At 46.1% G+C, this 23,011-nt stretch overlaps 1 protein-coding gene across 6 annotated transcripts in view; it reads left to right on the forward strand.

The window, feature by feature from the left end:
- NAV2 (neuron navigator 2) overlaps nt 1–23,011 on the forward strand; it is a 396,738-nt gene that overhangs the window by 257,985 nt on the left and 115,742 nt on the right. For all 6 annotated transcript variants that reach the window (XM_029208228.1, XM_029208230.1, XM_029208231.1 and 3 more), the window contains exon 11: nt 15,477–15,599. In XM_029208228.1, the coding sequence (XP_029064061.1) occupies nt 15,477–15,599 (123 nt within the window). The remainder of the gene's footprint in view (nt 1–15,476; nt 15,600–23,011) is intronic.

A 23,011-nucleotide genomic window follows, 5' to 3' on the forward strand; every position in this document is an offset into this window, starting at 1 on the left:
CCTGTTCCTGAGAGTAATCAAGCAGAATCTGGAAACCTGTGTCCACATGTTGCAGAAGGGATTCCTGTATGAGGTGAGAAGCTGAGAGAGAGGACCTGTAAAAGTGTAAGATTCAGGGGGTCCAGTTCCCATAGGAATGACAGGTCCTGATAAGGATGGAGCAGAGCTGGGCGTCGTGTTCAGGAGAAGGTCTCTTTGACAAGACTGGTTTCCACAGGTCATGCCAGCCTGTGGGTGGTAGCAGGACACCAAAGCTATCCCTTCGAAAAATGTTCTCACCCATGCCCCCTTCAAATAAACACAAAAATCAGACCCACTTCTTTCCCTTGCTGCAGGTTCTGGTCTGGCAGATGTCAGCTGTTATGAACACTGGGGTGCATGTATCTTTTCAAATTAGAGTTTTCTCTGGATATATGCCCAGGAATGGGATTGCTGGATTTTTTAAAGTGTAAAATGTTACAATATTGAATAAGCCCACTCTCACTATGTAGGGTCGAGGGGGTGTGGCTTTGCCCCTGCCCTGTTTGAATGATTCCTTCAGCTCATCTGTCTCCCATTCTTGTGAAAGTGGAAACGTTTGAACCAGTGGAAGCGCGAGAAATTCAGGGACCCTGTGCCTTTGTACAGCACCAGCCAGCTGTTGTGACTGCAGCTCCCCCTGCCCTGCTAGCAGGTAACTTGAGTATCCTGTAGACAACCAGCTTTTGCTTGATTCCCGCTCTGGAGGTCACCGGCCGGGGTTCTGGCTCCCTCCCAGCCTGCCCTTCCCGCCAGCGCTCCAGCTGCCGCGGGGGTGCCCTCCGGACGTTCACGGCCCGGGCCGCTCTGTCTGTTCCCAGGCTGGCTGGTTTGCCTGGATTCTTGGCGGCTGGGTGTCTCCTGCCCAAGTTACCTGCCAAGCTCCAGCAGCCGCCTTGCTGTGGGGAGACACACCTGTCCTTCTTGCAAACATGCCTGTGGCACTGTCCAGGCCCATACCTGTTGAAACTCTACAGCGAAACAGTTTTTGCCTTTCCAGCTGAACTCCCTGCTCTACTGGTTTCACTTTTTACTCCTTTTTAGAACATCACGGACAATGGGGAATTCAGCCAGGGGGCAACATGCCTGCCTTCAGCTCAGGTTCATGAGCCACTGAGAGCTGCATTGACCTTGTTCCCTACACTGGGTACTCTGCTCATGCCATGCTGTCCCTTGAATGGGACCTATGACCCCTCCCTCTAAGCCTTTTCTCACTAGCTGCCCCTGCCTGGGGGACCCCCATCTTCCTAGAAATCTTCCTTGAATCCTTTAGCTAACATAGCCTCTATTAATGTATTTGACTTTTCTCTAAGTAGATGCAAGGATGTCTCACTTCTTTGTATTCCCCAAATGTTTAACGCATATATCATACATTAAAGCAACTTAATTCTAGGTTATTATTTATTCTTTCATTTAGTCTACCAAGAACATTTGTTAGGTACCTATCTCAAGAATTCTAGGCAGAATCTAGGGACTGGGCATAGTGAAGCAAAAGTACAAGCTCGAAAATAATAATCATAATTATAATAATACTGGTCATACATTTGTTGAAGTCGTTGGGTGAGAGGCTAGAAGACGAGGAGATAAATAGGTAAACAGTTAAACAAAACGGAAAAAAAAGGAACTAAACTTTAATTTTATCGTAAAAGATTTATTGAACACGATAAATTTACTGAACACAAAAATATACTAAAATGAAAACACATCAGTGGCTACTTTCTAGTTGTGTTTCCTTGGGTAAATCACTTAAACTCTCTGAGTGTCAGTTCTGCATCTGAGAAATCATCAGACCAAGTAATCTTCGGAAACTCCCGCCACCCCCCGATCTAATATTCTATAGTTCCGTAAGACTGTGTATTATTGGTGTTTTTCTTAAATGGTTAACTTTTTTTTTTTTAATAAATTTATTTATTTATTTTAGTTTTGGCTGCGTTGGGTCTTCGTTGCTGTGCGCGGGCTTTCTCTACTTGTGGCGAGCGGGGGCTACTCTTCGTTGCGGTGCACGGGCTTCTCATTGCAGTGGCTTCTCTTGTTGTGGAGCATGGGCTCTGGGAGCACAGGCTTTAGTAGTTGTGGCTCACAGGCTCAGTAGTTGTGGCTCGTGGGCTCAGTAGTTCTGGCTCACGGGCTCAGTAGTTGTGGCTTGCGGGCTCTAGAGCGCAGGCTCAGTAGTTGTGGCGCACAGGCTTAGTTGCTCCACGGCATGAGGGATCTTCCCAGACCGGGGCTCGAACCCGTGTCCCCTGCATTGGCAGGCGGATTCTTAACCACTGCGCCACCAGGGAAGTCCCTGTCGGTGTTTTTCTTAATGCCTGGTTGCATTTAAGGTGAGGTTTTAGAGGTACAACCTTTTCAGGCTGGGAGGTGGGTGAGATGATCTTAAAAGACATCCAGTATCTCAGCACTAAGATGCTAGAGGAGGCAGAGCATGGTGAGTGAGGCCACCGCACGCCAGTGTGCACATGAGCAAGGTGGGGGGTTTTAAATTCTTTTCCGTGATGGTTTATCACAGGATATTGAATATAGTTCCTGTGCTATACAGTAGGACCCTGTTGTTTATCCATCCTATATATAATAGTTTGCATCTGCTAAGCCCAAACTACCAAGCCATCCTTCCCCCACCCCCGCTCCTCCTTGGCAACCACAAGTCTGTTCTCTGTGCCTGTGAGTCTGTTTCTGTTTCGTAGATAAGTTTATTTGTGTCATATTTTAGATTCCACACACATGATATCATATGGTATTTGTCTTTCTCTTTCCAACTTACTTCACTCAGTATGATAATCTCTAGGTCCATCTGTGTTGCTGCAAGTGGCATTATTTTGTTTCTTCTTATGGCCGAGTAATATTCCATTGTATATATTGTACCACATCTTCTTTACCCATTCATCTGTCAATGGACGTTTAGGTTGCTTCCATGTCTTGGCTATTGTAAACAGTGCTGCTGTGAACATAGGGGTGCATGTATCTTTTCGAATTATGGTTTTCTCTAGATAGATGCCCAGGAGCGGGGTTGCTGGACCCTATGGCAACTCAAGCATGGTGTTTTAATCATTGAGGAGCACATCATTTGTTTTTTGGAGTTTGTACCATGTTGGACCCCACAGGCACTTCTTGGAGTAGGACAGACGTTTACCAGCCTTACTAGAAAAGGGCATTTTTCTGTGGCTCACATGGGAGAGACCCAGGCATTATCTGGGGAATGCCAAGATGGAGGCTGGGCTGATTTTTCTTTTTTCCGATGGCCCTTGGTTTGTGCAGGAAGCCTTTTCAATTTAGAATTTTGTTTTGTTTTTAAGATTTTAAGAATTTCAGCATGCCCTATTTTACCAGGATTATGCAGTGCAGCTTCTTTGGGGGAAGGGGTGGGACCCCAAAAAGGCAGCTGTGAGATCTGCCTGTCGTGGCTCAGGGCAGGGAGGGGCCCCGTCCCCACTCTCAGCCACAGTCTTGTTCCTTCTGTGTGAACATATCCTGAGACACTTCTGTGACTGTACGACACATGTTTAGATGGCCTCACTTAATGTGGAGGCCTGGTGCTTACGTAGTTCAAAATCTGAGCTCTCCAGGAGGAAAATGGCTGGTTCCCATTCTCACAGAACTTTAACTCAGTGTTTTTCAGACTTAAAAAAAAAAAAGCAAAAACTCTCATATCCCTTAATGTGAAGACATCACACTCTGAATTGGGGGGAGGAAGAATGTGAGAGTAAGAATAAGTGTGTCTTTAGAGAATTACCATCTCTTTAGTAGTTACACGCGAACCAAAATTCTGTCAAACTTTATAGGATACCTTATAAAAATCATTGGGCCTTCTTAGTTGTTTGTTTAAAGTGGTAAATTTATAACATCAAGTATGCTTTTCCAAACTCCTGCCCCACCCCAGCGACGGGCCCACTGCCATGGAGACCTGGTGTTCTGGCTGCTTGGGTGCTGTTTCTGAAGGTGACCCCGTGCTCATGGACAAATGGAAAAGCACACAGGGTCAGGCATCCTATGTTGTCAGCTGTTGTGTCTACTGGGCTTGCCGGATTTAGTGGCAGGTAATTCGAGTATCCTTGGGGTCTCCCAGTTTTGGCTTAATCCCTGTGCTTGAAAGCCAGAGGCCTATATACGTATTTCTTTGTGTTGGAAATACATTTATCAAATTCCATTTAGAATGAGTGCCCAGAATAATGATTTTCTTAATGAAAATGTTACCTAGTAGAAATTTAGCATCTAAGACCACACAGTGAATCCACTGTACATTTTAGATCCTTTGTATTGATACACGTATGTCTGTGTGAACTGTCTAATTTCCTTGCCCCAACCCAAGGCTGCCTGGCAAACACCTTCTCATCCTTCAAGATGCCGCTTGAGGGTTTCTTCCTCTAAGAAGCCTTTTCTGGCCCTGCTCCCTGCTCTGGCCCTTGCTGAGCCCCATGCAAACATTGACATGTCTGTTCCCCTCACCCAGACTCTAAGCCCCTCAAGGTCAAGGACTGGATCTGATTCTTGTATCCCTAGCACCCAGGCCAGTGCCTGCCTGACAGCAGGGGCTGCATAAACGTTTACTGAACAAATGACACCACCTCAAAATGTGGACCATCTCTAGGGCAGCAACCTGCATAGGGCTGTAGTGCGGTGCTTCCTGTAGCCTCCCAGCTGCTTTCAGAAATCTTTGCTGAGGGTGGGTGATGTCCCAAGGCCTGCTTTATGTCTCAGAAGGGGTTGCCCCCCAGTTACGTGAGTCACCTTCGTCCTCCACCTGTTCTCAGTACCCCTGGGCATTTCTTTGAGCCACAGTGTAGATACGACAAAGTGAAACTTACATAAACCTAAAGTCAGGTGCCAGCTGGCTTCTCCCCAGTTTGGAAGTGACTCTGGTTACTACCTAGGGGTGTCTACATGGAACCAAAAGGGAAGGAGACGCTGGATGTCCGATTCCCACCGCTGGGTGCTCTAGTCATCTTGGAAAGGAAATGCACAACCCTGAACACCAGCACAGATTCCACCGACTCAAGGTGAAAAGTGAACTTGTGTCGTAGAGAGCTTTAGGGGTCCGGGAGTCATGTCAGAAATCATGGGAATGATAAGGTGTAGCAGCAACCGGAAGATTGGCAAGCGTGTCCCAGTGCGTGAGAAGTGCCTGGGAGGACGGATTCTTTTGAAACAGAAGGTTATTTCAGGGTAAGGGCATCTAATTATGACACTGAGCCCCCCACAGATGACCCCCAGCAGTCTGTATTCAGCATACCTGGCGCTGCTCACTTATGTCCCTTCCCAGTCTGGGCTTCCACAGTTGGACTGTTCTGGGGCCTGTAGGCCCGAAAGTCCACGCGCAAGAGTTAACTGATGTTTTAGAAGAAACTTAGAGTTCGAACAGCTCTTACCAGGCCATGATCTGAGATGGAGGGGCCATTGGGAATCAGGGATCGGGTACTCTTTTTTTTTTTTGCGGTACGCGGGCCTCTCACTGTTGTGGCCTCTCCCGTTGCGGAGCACAGGCTCCGGACGCGCAGGCTCAGCGGCCATGGCTCACGGGCCCAGCCGCTCCGCGGCATGTGGGATCTTCCCGGACCGGGGCACGGACCCGCGTCCCCTGCCTCGGCAGGCGGACTCTCAACCACTGCGCCACCAGGGAAGCCCGGGCTTGGGTACTCTTAACGTGCATGTTGCCTCCTTAATATACAGGGCCGAGACTAGTTATTATAAAGATTTGAAAGTTAAGTTACTGTGACACTATAGTCATATTATGGTGACTTTTTAACTAACTCTTAAGGAAACTGAGGTCAGTCTAGCTCACAGTTCCTCCATCATCCAGCTCTCAAGACTTAAGCCAGCATTTCTGACAGCTTGATCCTGACTGCAAGAAAATTATTTAACCAAAAAAAAAAAAAAAAAAAAAGGAAAGAAAGAAAATTACATGTCTGTTAAAAATACAGATTTGAGGGAAGGGATGAACAGGGGAGGACAGGACGCTTTTAGGGCAATAAAACTTCAGCTGTGTGATACTGTGACAGTGGATACATACCATTATGCATTTGTCAAAACCCATAGAACTATACAGCACAGTGAACTGTAACATAAGCTATGGGCTTTGGTTAATAGTGTATCAATATTATTGATAATAATGTTAGTTATTAGTATCAAATAATAATGTATCAATATTAGTTTATCAGTTTTAACAAATGTATCACACTGATGCAAGATGTTAATAGGGGAAACTGGTGGAAGGGGAGAAGGAGTTTAATGGAACTCTACTTTCCTCCATGCAGTTTCTCTGTAAACCTCAAAATGCTTTAAAAAAACAAGGTCTATTTAAAAACGCAGGTTTGGGCCCCACTAATGGCATTCTGCATCTGTGAAGCTGGGACCTTGGAGTCTGCATTTTTCTCGGGTTCCCCAGATGATTCGGGTGTATTCTAAGGTTTGAGAATTCCTGGATATCAGTCAGTCTCCCTTCACCATCTGTTTCATTCCAAGAAAGAGCTTAAAGGGGCTTTGTCTAGAGAACCGTCTCCTGTGTGCTAGAATGTGCTTCATCTTTCAGTAGGTGGACAAAAAGCTTCCTGCTCGTGCTAGAAATACCTGCTGCAACCCCACACTGACAGCTGAACCACAATAAAGAGAATTCAGGCCAGACCAAATTCCAGACATGGGGACTGTCGAATTTCCAAAGCATGCAGCCTTTCTTCAGTAGGGTACCCTGCCAACACCCATTTTAAACAAGCATAGTTATGGGTTGTAATGAAAAATTTATATGTGTGTATTTATTTAAATAGGGGTCATAAATAGGGATAAATTGTTACAATCCCTGGCTCTCTGTGTGACTGTGTATTTTATTAGTACAGTTACGGATTTATATGTATAGCATTGATATATGTATAGATCTGTAGGCAAGCTAAACCGAAATGCTCTGGTAATCAGCGCTAGATGGAATTTTGTTAAACTTGTAAAAATCCACATTACATTTTGCAAAAGATGCAAGAACCATAGCAGCATGTTTCATCACCATGCAGGAATTTTCCCGCTAGATCAGTCTCTCCTCTGCTAGGAGTTTGGTGGAGTCAAACCCAAACCCACAGCAGTGGTGAGATTGAGTCTGTGTGCTAGAAGCCAGGGTGACTTGTGAGTTACAGCAATGCCGTGTGCCAGCGCGAAGTCCGTTTACAGCAAAGACAAGCAAACACCTTGCTCTGCGGAAACTATATGTCGAAGGGACCGACTCAGCCAGGATCCACTTCTGCCCTAACTCCGCAGAGGGGCCACTAACACGGGGCCTGTGTTGGGGTGGGGGGTCTGTGACCTGACTTGAACTGGATACATGTTTCATTCATACGAGAAATAGGCTCCATGGCTTTCAGGGGTTTCTCTGAGGGGTCCACAACTTAAGAAGATTTAGGAATTTCTGCTTCAGATGGTGGTCTCTAAACTGCTTTTGGTTGCGTCAGAAAGAGCTTGTTCCTCCATTAGACGCTGTATTTGTTTTTTAAACATACATATGCTTTGTGACTGAAACACTGTGCATACTATAATACCTGCATACACACAGGATTTACAAGGGACGTGATAAGAAATGAATATAAACAGAGGCATTTTCGTTTTCACCCCTGTGGGTCATCTTATGCTCCCCACTACAGAGAACACTGCCTGAGGTCACTGCTTTCCGTTCTTTTTTTTTTTTTTTTTTTTTTTTGCGGTACGCGGGCCCCTCACTGCTGTTGCCTCTCCCGTTGCGGAGCACAGGCTCCGGACGCGCAGGCTCAGCGGCCATGGCTCACGGGCCCAGCCGCTCCGCGGCATGTGGGATATTCCCGGACCGGGGCACGAACCCGTGTCCCCTGCATCGGCAGGCGGACTCTCAAGCACTGCGCCACCGGGGAGGCCCTGCTTTCTATTCTTTAGTGCACATTAGAACGACGTGGGGACTTTGTTGAACTGCAGGGTCTGATTCGGGAGGTCTGGGATGCCGCAGTTCCAATAAGTTGCCAGCTGCTGCTGAAGCTACTGGTTCAGTGGCAGGTAGAGGATGAGGCAGGTGTTGAGTTTTGTGGCATGACCCCTGCAGTGTGCCTTCTGTTCTCTTCAAGCAGCTTTGCAGCACCTAGCTTTCGGAAATAAAGTCTGTGGCACCACGTTCACCCAGTGAGTCTTAATGGACCCCCCTGGGACCTTTTGACTCCTCCTTTACTCAGGCCTGCCTTTTCGCGCTGTTACCTGTGTCTCCGTGGTCTGCTGGAGCTGAGCTCTTGCCTGACTTGCTTAGCAACGTCTTTGCGGTGCTCCCCAGAGAGGCGTGCTCCGGTGACTAGGTAGCCAGAGTAGGCTCCAGACCTGCTGAGCCTGGCTCACTTCTGCAGACTTGCCTTCCTGCTACACCAGGCTCAGAGAATTGAGCCAGGGTTTCCCCAATCGTCTGACTCACTTCACAGCCAGGACTGACTCGATGAGACGGAAGTGAGATGCAGATGAGCCACGGACGGAGCTGGTGCCCCTTGAGCTGTGGATGCTCCCCGTTGGTGGCTCCTGGCCATTGAAGGAACTTCCCTGCAGTGAAAGTGACATCTATTTGCCATAGCCCTGTTCTGTGCTCTGGCCTCGGGTGGCTGCTCCAGGATTCAGCGAAATAAGGGCAGATTTTGCTGGAAAGGAAAATTGAACTCTCATATCCTCCTAAAAAGAGCAAGATACCAGCTCGGGGATGTCCTGAAGCGCCAGCTGTCCTAGAGCACCCTGGGAAGTCGTGCTGATCTCTGCCCCAACCCTGCTCCGAGCAGGAAGGTAGGAAACTGGTCCTGTAGGGGCACATCCCCCTCTCCCTCTGCCAGCAGAGTTATTGGAGGAGTTCCCTAAAAGACATGAACACCAAAGAAATGTTTCTTGATTATTTGTGCGGTCTAGTCTGGATTACTTATACCTGAAGTCGTATTATTGCAGGGAAACCAAATGAAGAAAGACATTCGAAACTTAGACTTTCTCTCTGAAGGCCGCTGTAAGTTTCATTTCACTGTGTGTCAGTTTGGGGTGGTCCATGATAGAGAAGCAGCAGCAACCTGTTCTTTGATTAGGACTCACCTTTATTTGATTTTTAGATATTAAGGCTATGCAGTGGGCAGGGTCTTAGAATTGCTCTGTGATACGTTTCCGTACTTGTCATTGGAGGTGAGGGCAGCAGCGGGGTGGATTGGTAAATGAAATATGCCATGGTTGCCTCAGATTTTGTGCCTAAAACCTGAGGGCAAAGCAGTTTCCAAGTGTTTCATTAGTAAAATTTTAAGTGTTCACCTAAATTTTAGTGCTGCAGTCTTACTATTATTATTATTATTTTTGCTGGAGAGGAAAACTGAACTCTCACATCCTCCCAAAAAAGAGCACTGAAAAGTTTAAAAATCTGGATTTTTCCAACCATGTTTTTGCATTTCAAATGCACCTTCTCCCCTTAAGTCAAACGTAGCAGATTCTTTTTTGTCACTAAGATCAACTTTCTTCAAAAGGATTCAGGCAGCTTTGTTAGACTTGCTTGTCAGTTTGTCCTTCCATGACCCAGAGTGAAATTTATTCATCTGACTTCTAAGAGGCCCTAAACTAAAGGGATCCTTTTACAGGTTGGTCCAGAAACTCAATTTACATCCTAATAAACTTAGAATATAAATGTCAGGCCTATTGTAATGGAGTAGAAGAGCACTGTGAAAGCATTGGTTGTTTGGGGACTTGGGTGTTGGTGAAACTCGAATGCAAGGTCTTTTCATCCGCCCACATCATTTTCTTTAACCTTATACAACGAAGTATTTGTTGATGTATATGTTCATATATTTATATTGATGTTGGCAAGGAATAGTTTTTAAATATGCAGTTCTTTTATTCCATTTTTCTTTGCTATGTTCACATTTAAACCAAATGTGTGTCCCAGAAATACAGACAAGCTGACATTTCTTTGAGGAAAAGTAATCACTGAGGCTCGATTTTTTTTTTTTTTCTGTCGGTATTGCTTTCACTTCTTGCCTCTGAGAGTTTTAAATTTTTTTATGCTGTGCTCTATTAGGAATACACTGAAATACATCAGTGTACATATTTTTCTCCCTTCCCATCTGCTCTCACCTCCCCCAGTTCTTGACAGAAGGTGATTTCCTTTGCGATTAGTGCGCCAGCCCCTTTGTGTTCCTTATACGCCAGGTTGGGAACTTTGGGAAGGATGGGTCCTCTTTCCCTCCTTTGAAGGTGACTCACAGAGCCAGTTTCACTTGTTCTACATTGTTGCCTCACCATGTACATTTAAAGAAGGAGGAGAGAGCTGTTGACAGCGTCGGACTCAGAATTTAGCGTATTTGTTCTGACAGGTCCTATGAGATTCCAAAGCTTTTTCATAGCTCCTGTCCGTTACACAGGATGCACCTATTTTGTTGAGAAAGTTCCTTGTCATAGGCTTGTTGCCTTCACAGGTCTCTTTTAGCTGGAGGGATGGTGAGGTCTACCCTGCAAGTCTGGTCATTTCCCGAAGGTCTGGGGTGACTCAGACAGGATCCAGACAAGCGGCGTGTTCTGAAAAATCTACAGGAGATATCAGTGAGACAGTGCTTGCCAAAAATGGAGTGTTGAATGGTGGAGGAATCAAAAACCTGTTACTCACTAGCTTACTACCTTCATAGCTTCCCTGGCTTCCAGGCAAAGGTCTCAGCCCTGCCTGGCCTCCCAGCCCTTCCTGACTGTGCCCCAGTCCCCTTGCAGCCCGGCTCCTGTCTTTGTTCCTGCTGCTCTGGCAACAGTGAACTACTTCCCATCCTCTTACCCTCCTCTTTGCTTTTGTACATGTTATCTATGCGCCTGGATGGATCCTCCTCCTTTGGCTGGCAAACTCCTATGCACCCTTCAAAGGCCAACTGTGACTCCTTCCCCTTTATGCACGGAGCCTGTCATACATCCGTCTGGAATACGGCTCGTCCGGCAGTAGGAGAGTTACCTATTTACATATCTGAGACCCTTGTTGACTTTGAGCTTCACTAAGCAGGACAGGAATGAGACCTTTCTGTCTCTGTAACCCCAGCCTGGCACAGAGCACGTAATATTTGTGGAATTGAAAGGGGAGGAGGGGCTGCAGAGTCACTACTCAGAGATACGAGCCATTGCTGCTGCTGCGAGTAACAGCAGCTAATCAGCTTTAAGGGCTCCTGACCCAGCAGGCTCGGGCACTATACGCACTGTCTCAGTCTCCCCACCGCGGGCCTGTGAGGTTAATCTGTAGCTTCACTCATCTTGCAGGTGAGGAAACTGAAACTTGGAGAAATTACCCTCCAAAAGTGACAAAGCTGGGATTAGAACCCACCTACCTGCACTTGATCTTGACCTCAGTTTCCTTGTCTTCATCTAAAACATAGAGATTAAAAATAACACTTGATAAGACTCTTTTGAAGATGTCATGACTTATGTGAGGCACTTAGCACAGCACCCAGCAAGCATCAGTAACCGTTAGTATTTGCTAACAATGATGCACACAAGGGCCCTCAGCTAGCAAGGGGCAGGGGAGACTTTGAACCCAGGACTCACTGACAAGTTAGAGCCATGCTCCTAACTCTGATGCTCGTGGGCCACCCCAGGGTGCCCCAGCCTTGAAAAGCAAGAAAAACACCCCCCACAGACACCCTGTCTCTTTAGCAGAGGCTCCCGCTCTCCATCCAGGAGCCTCTGGGGAAGCAGCGGAACCTCCACCCATCACCGCGGAACTCGGGAGGACAGTGTGGAAAATTGTTCAGTTGCCTGGTGGCTTAGGACCCCAGCAAGCCAGCATTAGGATATTACCAGCACCTCATTAGGCTCCAGCACTAATTATTTATTTCTCCATGGAGAAGGAAAGTGTGGCCCTGGTGCTCAGGGATTCGGAACCAACCTAGATCAGCTGGTTCCTTTCCTTCTGACCTCAGGCAAGTCACTGCATCTCCACGCAGTGGGAGCCTCTGATAAAGCTGCATCCCAGACATGGGATGCAGCCATCCCTCCCAGCCTCCTGAGCCGTCAGGAACATAAACCTTTACACCTTCCAGGGCGAGGGCTGGTCTTTTAGATCAGCACACCAGTGACGGCTTCATCTCTAAAATTATGCTTCCTAAAGGGATGAACTGACAGCAGTCTATATTAATGCATTCAGTAGCCAATTCCTGTAGAAATTTGAGTTGAACCAAAAAATGTATATTTTTCATTGAGACCAGAAGAGTTATTAAAAATATATACAGAGCTTTTTAGAAATCAGACTACTGTATTTGGTGGATAATAATTTTAGAAATAAATACTTTAAGTTCTTGAGTGTGAGGCTGGTTCAAGTGACAGCTATCTCCAGTGCTGTGCTGTCTTGCAGTGAGAGGACATAGAATTTAGTTTGAATATTAAAAAAAATATGATTGAATACGTTTTTACAAATCTCTGGGAGAAGAGGTAAATTCCCTCTTCTCCGTAACCACTTCTGACTCCTCCCTCCCTCCTTCCCTCTCTTTCTTTCTCTCTCTCTCCCTCTGTCTCCCTCTGTCTCTCTCTCGCTCTCTCTCTCGCTCTCTCACTCTCTCTCTCACTCTCTCTCTCTCTCTCTCTCTCTCTCTCTCTCTCTCTCTCTCTCTCTCTCTCTCACACACACACACACACACACACACACACACACACACACACACACAACGAATGAAATAGATTTGTAAGGAAACTGGATCGTTGTCACATTGGTTACATTCAATTCTGGCTTTCAGTCTTTGGTGCATTTGAGAAGGCAGAGGATCCTGATTTATCCTTGTCTTTCCCCTCCTCTCTGCCTAAACAAAATCAGAATTCCCAGCAGCAGTTGACAAGCTAAGTTAGCACATCCAGTCCCATCTCTCCAAGGCCCCCCCCACCTTCATCGGTGGTCAGTTTTTGACACCACCATCTTGCACCCGGTGTTAGTGGGCTGGGGGCTGCAGCACATCTCAGCTTTCAGTCTCTGGAATGCTCACCAGCTCTTGGCCTTCACAGAAAGCCAGGGCTGTGTATGTGTGGGCCTCCGTCTACATGCCCGGGTAAGTGTAATTGCCCAACCGTGTGTGTTGTTTCACCAGCAATAAAAATCCAGCAGGGAAATGAATGCTAAAATTAGTTTGTCCTTTGACAAGATCTCCCCAGTTGAAAAATTTTTGTTTATCTATGTGGCTGAGCAGACTTTGCTAAAATCGAAATTAACTGCCTTGTTTAATGGTGCAGCAGACTGTGTTTTGAAGAGCTTCCACTGAAATCTCCTTGAAAGGACATTTACTCTAGAAAGTCTAGCCTCTGGCAGAGTTACTGCATTTTTCTGTAGGTGTTTTTTTTTCTCCTTATGTTAATTGTAGGATGCACACATGAAGTCCACCACTGGACCCAGGGTCACTACACCTGTTGGGTGACTGGGTGGGTGGGTGGATGGGTGGATGGATGGGCAGATGGGTTGACTGACAGGTAGACAGTTTAATTGCCATATGTCTTAGATGTCAAATTTCCTGACATTTAAGAGGAAGAAGAACCTGTAATCGGTTTCCTCCCAAAATGTTTTTTGCTAAACTTCACCCTATGGCTGTATCTTTGGGCTTCATTCAACAAAAGCAATATTTATTAAGCACTTAATATGTGTTAGGCACATGGGATATAGATTTGAACAAAATGAAATAGTCCCTGCAATCAAGGAGTTCACTATCCAGCGTGGGAACCAAGCATCCAAAAGTCATTACACAAATAATTATTTAACTGCAGCTGCAATCGCTGGGGATTTTGGGTTTTCTTTTTTCCTTTTTCTTGAGGAATAAGTCAGATACCATAAAATTCACCATTTTAAAGAGTACAATTCGTTGGGGTTTAGTATATTCACAGGGTGGTTTTTATCGTACAGTTGAGTGAAAAAAGCCAGTCTGCTGTGTTGTTTTGCTGGTGCACAAACAATCGGTTTGACTGACTTCAGCAGATTTTCCATTATGCTGGCATTGTGATCATTAATGTCATAAACGGGGGGTGAATGGGGCCATCAGAGAAGTCAGTTCAGACATGGTATCCTGGAAGCTGCCCTAAGGGAGAGTTCTTTTGACCCAAAACAGAAGCTCCTTCTCACCCAAGATGGCTTCTGTGAAAGCTTTCTTCTTTGACCCTAAGTTGACCCTACTGGTTCTGGGAAACCTCCACAGCATCCTGTAAGTCCATTTTTCTAAGAATATATCCTAAGAAGTTCCTAAACTAGAGGTGGAAGAATCTCAAGGATTGAGAACCCTCAGGATCTACGCCATATATTCTAAAGCCAAGATACCAAAGGCAGTGAAACGTTCCATGATGAGCTCAGCTGACTGTTGCAGCAAAACAACCACTCGTTCATTGGTCTTCTTACTTCCTATTATTTGACTTGAAATGCAAATCTCTTGCACTTTCGGATGCATTGCAGGTCAATCTGATGGGGCCCATGTGGGAATTTAAGGGATCCGAGTTTGGATTCTGGCTCTGCTCGAATTTTGCTTTGAATTCTTGTTCTCCTCTGGAGATGGGGGTGATGGCGCAAGCAGTCTCCTTTGTGGGGTGTCGTGGGGGAGCGAAGGTCCATGAAGGAAAGCTGCTTTGGACCTGAACTACCTCCTACTGGTAGCTAATCTTTCAGGAACTGGTCTGATTGATAGATAGTCAGCCATCTATACAGAAAGTTTCAGGGGTCTCCCCTTCCCCCTGACTGATTTCATCAGAAGATAGCTTTGTGGCATCACCGAGAGATCTAGAAAAGTAAAGGAGCATTACTGTTATTCAGAGAGTTTGGGACACCCCCCTTAAGACATCAGTGTCAGAGGTGAAATTTACCCTTGTAGCTACTTCAAGATGATGACTGTCCTAATAACATCTTCTGTTTCTACGATCTTATACAAATTATAGAGCACTGTGATATTCCTTATCTCACTAATTCTCATGTCCACCTTGTGATGCAGGAAGGCTGTGACATTCACACAGTTTAGATGAAAAACACAGGCCTCAGAGAAATGACTTGCCCACGACAGCAAAGCTGGCTCTTGTATCCTCCATCTTTTCTTTCTTTTCATCTTAAAAGCTTGCCTACTTTTTCCACTGCACTGTTCTGTAACATTTTTCCCTATGACTTGCCGATGACTTGTCAGTTCCATTCACAGTACTTAGCTAAAACACCTGCTTGTATAATTGCTGACATTAAAAAGAATGTCATGAATGCATCTGACAGTTAATTTTATTTACTAGTTCCCTTCTGCTTCATAGGTTCCTGTGAGTTTGGGTTAATTAAGCCGACTTATTTTTACTAGCAAGCTGGTGATCCTTTGGGTTGAGTCAGCTGAGTTATCCCTGGGCTGTGATCAGTGACAGAGCCTTGGGAAAGCCTCAGTTCCTTCCCCCTTAGAACACAGGATGGCCATGCAGGACTTCTGGATATGAACCGCAGGATGGCACAGGACCTGCCCTTAACCATACCTTTGCGTCATCCTCTTCTTCTTTCAAAGGTACATGACCGATGGTGGACTTGGCCTCTACACCCGCCGCCTGAACCGGCTCCCTGATGGGATGGCTGTGGTGCGGGAGACCCTGCAAAGAAACACCTCCCTGGGCCTCGGAGATGCTGACAGGTAAGCCTGCTCCACTTGGGGTTGCTCAGGTGTGGAGGTCATTCCAGAGGGGCCTGAGAAATGAGGGCAGTGATAGTGAGAGCGGATGGGTGCTACTTTAACCCACCAGAGGTTGGGAGGCCTTGAAGCTGGGCCTCTGGTTAGGAGCTGGCACAGCAGGAGGGAGAGGACCGCTGACCAGCTCTTGCATCCTGCTTCTGGGTGGGATGGTGCTTCTGACAGCACGAACCCAGCGAGCTCAGGCTGGGCAGTTTTTGTTGTTGTTTTGACTGTTGCTACTGCATCTTTATCAGTTCAGCAGGCCCTGGGGATCTGCTTTGCTTCCTCTGTTAGCCAGCTTTCTAGGTATTGCACCTCGGAAGGAACAGAGTCCCTGGTGATGCACAGAAGGTCTGTGTGTAGAAGAGAGCTCTCCTGGCCATGGCTGAGCAGGCTTCCTGATAATTCTCCGGTTGCCTGGTGATAGGAGGCAAGGCTTAACCATGTAGCTTTATACACTGCATGCTGAGTAGTTGACATGATAGGACTTGACCGGCCTTCATTGCTTCAGAGACAAAAAGAGCTTCAGAAAACAGTATAATAAAGAAGAATATTTGGCCTCCGAGTTTCTAGTCTTTACTCTGACACAAACCAATTCTATGACCATGAGCAATTTATTAAAGAAGGGGATTAGACTGTATGATTTCCAAGATCCCTTCCAGCTCTGATGTGCTATATTTCTAGATTTCAATACCCTTTAATGATCTGACTGTTGAAGGATTTTTCTGGCATACTTGACCTCTTTCCACATCTGGGTTGATGAGACATAACATGGAATTTTAAATTTATTTTTATTTATTTATTTTTGGCTGCATTGGGTCTTCATTGCTGTGCGCAGGCTTTCTCTAGTTGTGGCGAGCGGAGGCTGCTCAGCAGTTGTGGCGCAGAGGCTTAGTTGCTCCGCAGCATGTGGGATCCTCCCGGGCCAGGGCTCGAACCTGTGTCCTCTGCATTGGCAGGCAGCTTCTTAACCACCGCGCCACCAGGGAAGCCCCATAACATGGAATTTTGATATGAGTGGTTTGAAATCACTGTGCCAAGTATTTGTATCACAAGCCCAGCTTCTTACTATTCCCTTAGCAGGACATACTTTTTTTTTTACAGAGAGTGATATGACTTCTGTAGTTCTCTGGCTTCAGAGAAATAGGGCAGCATTATTTTGAAGTTACCCCCCAGAAATGGAATTTGCTGAAGAGGAATCCTCACCTTCTCTGGGGAAGACTTGGAAGCTTGGGCTGGTATGGAGAGTGCTGAATTCATTGTCGGGAAGTTGGCATCTGCCCAAGGCCCAGGCTCTGCCACCAACTCGACTATGTCCTTCTCTGAGTCTCCCCAGCATCCAAGGTGGTGATTGATACCAGAGAGGACAAAAGACTTGTCCAGCTCAAGTCATCTTTTTTCCTGTAATTTTATTTAAAGTATTGGTTTGAAAATTCTATAGAAAGATGAACCGTTTGAGAACTGCTCTTTCTAAGGCTAAAACTCTCTATAACGAAAACCTTTAGAGGAAATACGAGCAAAAGAAAAAGCAGTTGTTGTAACACCCCCACTGGAGATTTCACAATTTGCTAAATTATTTTGCTTATTTGCATTCTCTTGTAAACACGGAGTTGCTTAGTAAATCTATTAGCATAAAGTGAAGGCCTTTTTCCCCTTGTAGCGAAAGCAGAGTCTGCAGTAGGGAATTTAATTTAATGCTTCATTGCAAGGTTAATGGAATGATCATAGATCACAGCTGAGCTTGTTCCCGCTTTTGGAGGTGGAGGATTTGGGTGGGGACTGGAGAGATGGGTGGCATTTGTTCTGTTGTTCCAGCTCAGCCCCTATGGTGGGACCAAGTAGACAACAGTGTCTCCTGGTTCTCTCCAAGCTGGAATTGCTCAGATGTGATCATTTAAGACTGAATGGATAACTGACCAACTTTTTTTTTTTTTTTTTAATGAACTTACTTATTTATTTATTTTCGGCTGCATTGGGTCTTCGTTGCTGCACACGGGCTTTCTCTAGTTGTGTCCAGCAGGGGCTACTCTTCATTGCGGTGCACGGGCTTCTCATTGCGGTGGCTTCTCTTGTTGCAGAGCACGGGCTCTAGGCGCGTGGGCTTCAGTAGCTGTGGCACAGAGGGCTCAGTAGTTGTGGCTCGCAGACTCTAGAGCGCAGGCTCAGTAGCTGTGGCGTGCGGGCTTAGTTGCTCCGTGGCATGTGGGATCTTCCCAGACCAGGACTCGAACTCGTGTCCCCCGCATTGGCAGGCGGATTCTTAACCACTGAGCCACCAGGGGAGTCCCCTGACCAACTTGTGAAGAAAGAATTCAGGTGGCTTTAAAAAAAGAATTTAATAATGCTTACAAATTTTCTATTTTATATAAAAGTTTTGACCTGTAGGCAGTGAGATATTCTACATTATTCTTGAATATGTTAAATTTCTTTACTCTCCAAGGTTAGTGTAAACAGACCATAAGAATTCTTTATCTTTGGCTAAGTTGAAATAGCAGTGGATTTGTTTCTTTCAAGTTCCTCATGTAAATCTCTTCCCAAAACTATATTCTAGATGAGTGTGTCCCAAAGTGAGAGGCTAACATTAATAGTACAGGAAATAATTTTAGATGGTAGACAGGGAAATACTTCTTTTTAACAGTTACATTTTAATTGTAATTAAAACAATAATAAAAACTTTACAGCTAGCATCTCAAACCCATGGCTTTACAAATATTGCTTTAGGGTAAGGGTAGTATAAGCTTGGGATGATTTAACGTGAAATATCAAGGAAGAATATCACAGACGGTGTGCAGATATATTAAAAAATAAGAAGTAGTATGCAAATGGCTGCAGGCCAGGTAATCCTGTTCTTATCCTTGAATTGGAAATATGTTGTTTAAATAATTTAGACAAGTGAAAAAAAATATGCAGAGAACCCAGCACCTTTCCAGAATTCTTCCCTTTTAACCTGAAAAAAAGAGCTAAGGTATTTCCGTGAAGTTTTGTTATAAAAAGACAGCCCAGTCCTTAAGGATTCACACACAAGCAGTAAACTACGTGAGTTCTACAAAGGAAATAGGAAAAGTACTGAGAGATGATTTGTGATGAGCCCTCAGCACAGGGAAGGCAAGCACAAGAAGGGTGGATCACCTCACAGTGCAAACAGGAACATCATTGACCTTGGCAGTGCAGCCGCAAAGGACAGCTCTCCGGGGGAAGGCCCTAAAGGACGCCGACCCACCAGGCAGGCCGTGGCTGTTGGTGACTGGATTTAGCTGGGGTATCTTCAGGGTTATTAAAAGTAACTGATAGGAATGTGTACCTTCAGAGTCTGGGAAACAGAGACCATATCTGTTAGTGAGTCTCGTTATGTCACCAGCCAGCTTCTGAGAAATAATAAATGACGATCGTAAATTCAAGATGCCAAGTCTGTCCTTGATCTCCTGTCACTCTTTAGGGTTGCCACCCGTGGGCTCTAGTTTTTACCTAATAGTCATCAGGAGGAACTTGCAGCACACTAGAGCCAGCTGTCTGAGAAGGAAGGGTCCAAAGGGACAAACGGAGGTGGCTTATTACAAGCTGTTGGCCCCAGATAACAGATAACTAAAGAGAGCTTTGGCATGGAGGTCTGTGGGCTGGCAGCCTGGGAGAAGGAAGGAAAAAACAACAAGGAGGGCCCAGGGGCTGGGCCCACAGTCACATGGTTTGTGGATCACCGGCTGGTTGCACGCACTGCTGTCTCCTCGGAACCCATCCCTTTCTTTGTCCCCCCAAAGCACCGCTGTGGCCCTTTGCGGCATCATGCTTTAGCGAGCAGTGGATTAAGACAGTTAAGTGCTCCCCCGATGGTCATGTACATGTCATTGAGAGCACGTGGAGGACAGAAGCCAGGCTTCTGTGCACATAGATGCTGAGGAGGACTTTGCATTACTTGGTAACTTTCTTCTCAACCATTAAAACGCTTATTGAACACCAGTTGCTTTTATTAATTTAGGTAGTAATAAAAATAGAAAAACTAATGCCGCATGTTAAAACGTCAGCCTGAGACTTGAACAAAATGAAAATTGCCCTCTGACATCACCAAACAGGAAGGAGAAACTACTTTGTTTTGTTTTGTTTTGTTTTTCCCTTGTTACAAGATTTTCATTGCCCTGCAAATTCTGCACATTTTAGGTATTGAGATGGCATTTCAGTTGGGCTTCAGTCATTGTATAAACTGGACTGTCTGCATTTGGGACCCAGGCCTTGGTGCTCAGAGCTGTCCCAGCTTCAGCTTGAACAGGGAGTCCCACAGTGTGAGGGTGTAACTATGCAACCTGGTATTTGACCAGCCTGCCAAGCCAGGCCCTCCTTCCTCGGTGAGAGTGTCACAAGATCTCCACGAGCCCAGGGCACTGCTTGGCTTTGTGATTTGTGTGGAACAACATGGCCTCCTGGCACCAAGGAGTGCATTCACAGATTCAGGCCCGACCTGGAGGAAGGAGTTGAATCCAGGCCAGAGCACCCCAGCCAGCAGATGCAATTGGTAGGGGCCCTCACCATGTGGTAGGTCCCCAACCCAGCTATTTCTTAGGCATCGCCCCTGCTGGGATATGCAGGCTAGAGGGAGCACAGATGGGAATGACTTCTCCCCTTGTCCTCCCTTCCAAGCCTGGGGTAAGGAAAACAGTGGCCCCACAAAGATGTCCCCGACCATAGCCCCAGCACCTGTGAATATGTTACGCTACATGGCCAGGGGAATTAAGGTTGCTTATCAGCTGACGTTTAGATAGAGTGCCTTGGATTATCCAGGTGGGCCCAATGTAATCACAAGGTCCTTAAAAGTGGAAGAGGCAGGAGAGGGGGGCAGAGTGATGAGGTGTGAGAGGCACACCACCCGCCCTGGCTGGCTTTGAGGATGGAGGAAGGGGCCACAGCCAAGGAATGTGGGTGACCTGTATAAAAAGGAAAGGGCAAAGGAACAGATTCTGCTCCCGTACAGCCTCCAGAAATGAATGCAGCCCTGCCGAAGCTGTGATTTCAGTCCATGAGACCCAATTCAGACTTCTGCCTCGAAGAAGTGTAAGACAGTACATACTTATTGTTTTCACCCACCAAGTTTATCATAATTTGTTACAGCAGCAATAGAAAACTAATACGCATCTTTACCAGAAAATAATAAAACACAAGGAGGAAAGGGGTGGGGTGGGAGGGATTGGGAGACTGGGATTGACACATATACATTATTGATACTATGTGTAAAATAGACAACTGATGGGAACATGCTGTATAGCACAGGGAACTCTACCTAATGCACTGTGGTAACCTAATGGGAGGGAAGTCCCAAAGGGAGGGGATATCTGTATGTGTATGGCTGATTCATTTTGTTGTGCTGTGGAGGCTAACACAACATTGTAAAGCAGCCATACTCCAGTAAAAACTAATTTAAAAAAAAAGAAAATGACAAAAACAATCGTAGTCACTATTTCCTGATGGATCGCTATATGCCAGGAACTGTGCCAAGCACCTTACAAACTTTGTGTCACTAATTCCTAACCCTGACCCTTTGAGAGGAGGTATTATCCTCGTTCCATAGGCTGTGAGAGGGTTGGGTTGCATACACAGCTAACTGTCTATAGTGTCCAAGCTGGAATTGAAACCCAGGCCCACCAGACCCCCCAGAGGCTCTAACCACCTGCCATACTGCCCGCTCAGGGAGCCCTCTGTGCAGGGATTCTTCCCTAGCTCCAGCCCTTATCTTGGTGTTATCTCGTTAAATGAGGCCCTACTCACTAAAAAGGTAAACAATGCCCAGATGCCTGGAAAGGCGAACTCCATCCTTAAGGGACAATGCGAAACAGTTTGCATTAAGAGGGAAGAGGGAATATTTCTTGATTCCTCTCCCTCCATCCCACACTTTTCTCACAGGGATACTGCAGATGGGCTGACCCTCATCCCTTATCCCATCGTGATTTCAGGCCTCAAGGAAAAGGTCTTTCTTACACAGTGCTGGGCCAGTTTACTACCCCTTAGCCTCCTTGCAGGTTTGGAGGAGGGATGCCTGTTTGTAGATTCTGACCTGCTGCCAACTTGGGTGGTTTGCTGGAGAAGGGGTCCACAATTTTAAGATCCTAGGCCAGGGCTGATCCTTCCTTTTAATGATCCCAGAAATCCAGGGCCCACAGAATCTGCTGAGATTCTGCAGTCATTTGAAGAATTCTCCCTGCTGCCGGCTTACCACTGTAGTCCCTGAAGCATTGCTGGAGTTTCTCTACCCAGAAACTACCCTGGGCTAGTTTCTCTAGCCCAGGGTCTGCAGGCCTACTTGGCTGAGCCATGGTCAAAGGAGGGCTCCCCTAAAATGTTCCCTCCCTCCCCCTCGCTGTCTCCTCTCTGTGTCTTTTGAGCACTGTCATTTCCTAATATTCCTGCCATCACCGAGGAAGCCAAGGGGGCGGGGTTTGCCCTTCTTTTATCACTAATGGCACTTCATGCCATCTGGCTGCCAGTATTTGAGCCCTGTTTCTCCTGCATTCATGTGGCGGGAGTGAGGGACTAAAGATCTGTGCCGTCAGTGTAAGGACCCCCAGTGGGATGTGGCCATGGCAGCGTTAAATAAACCAAATTAAAAGTCGGCTTTTTAGTCACGTGAGCCACATTCAAGTGCTCCCAGGTCCCACGTGGTTTGGGGCCACCCTATTGGAGAATGCAGACACTCTTCAGTAGATAGAGAACATTTCATCACTGCAGCAAGTTCTTTTGGGCAGTGCTGATATAGACCAGCTCATTTCTATTTCAAAAGGCAGCTGTGGAGTAAAGAGAAGACATGGAGTTTGCTGTAGAGGGACCCTAGGTCTAGTCGAAACTCGGGGGGGGGGGGTTGTCTCTATAATTAGGACAGTATTCACACATGCCTCACAGGACTGTTGTGAGGAGGGCCCAAGGTGATGGTAGGGAAAGTGCTTTATAAAGTACGGGACAAAGATAAATACCCTGATTATTCTTCCGCCTGCAAGCCATTCAGGGCAATCTGGCCTCTAGCCCTCTGCAGTTCTCTTACTTTTATATTTAATTAACTAATAGTTAAGCCTTCTTCTTTCCGTAACAGCTTAGAGTAACTATGTATAGTAAAAGAACAATTGTAAATTAAAAGAATGAAACATTAGGACAGAAGGAAATGTAAGTTAGAATATGACATGTAGAAAAGGGAGAAAATTGAGAATACAGATATGGTCCTACATGGTTGTGTATTTGCGTGGTAATTCAGCATTGAGATTCCTACTGGAATAAGTGAAAATGAACTTTGCCTTCCTGACTTCCCATAATATTTTGTCTTCATCTTGCCTTGCTTGGCTCAACCAGTTGATATCTCTCTCTCCCTCTCTCCCTCTCTCCCTCTCTCCCTCTCTCCCTCT

This window comes from Monodon monoceros, unplaced genomic scaffold (assembly GCF_005190385.1).
Source record: "Monodon monoceros isolate NGI ecotype Baffin Bay Population unplaced genomic scaffold, NGI_Narwhal_1 Super_Scaffold_7, whole genome shotgun sequence".
In the NCBI taxonomy this organism is placed as follows: Eukaryota; Metazoa; Chordata; class Mammalia; order Artiodactyla; family Monodontidae; genus Monodon; species Monodon monoceros.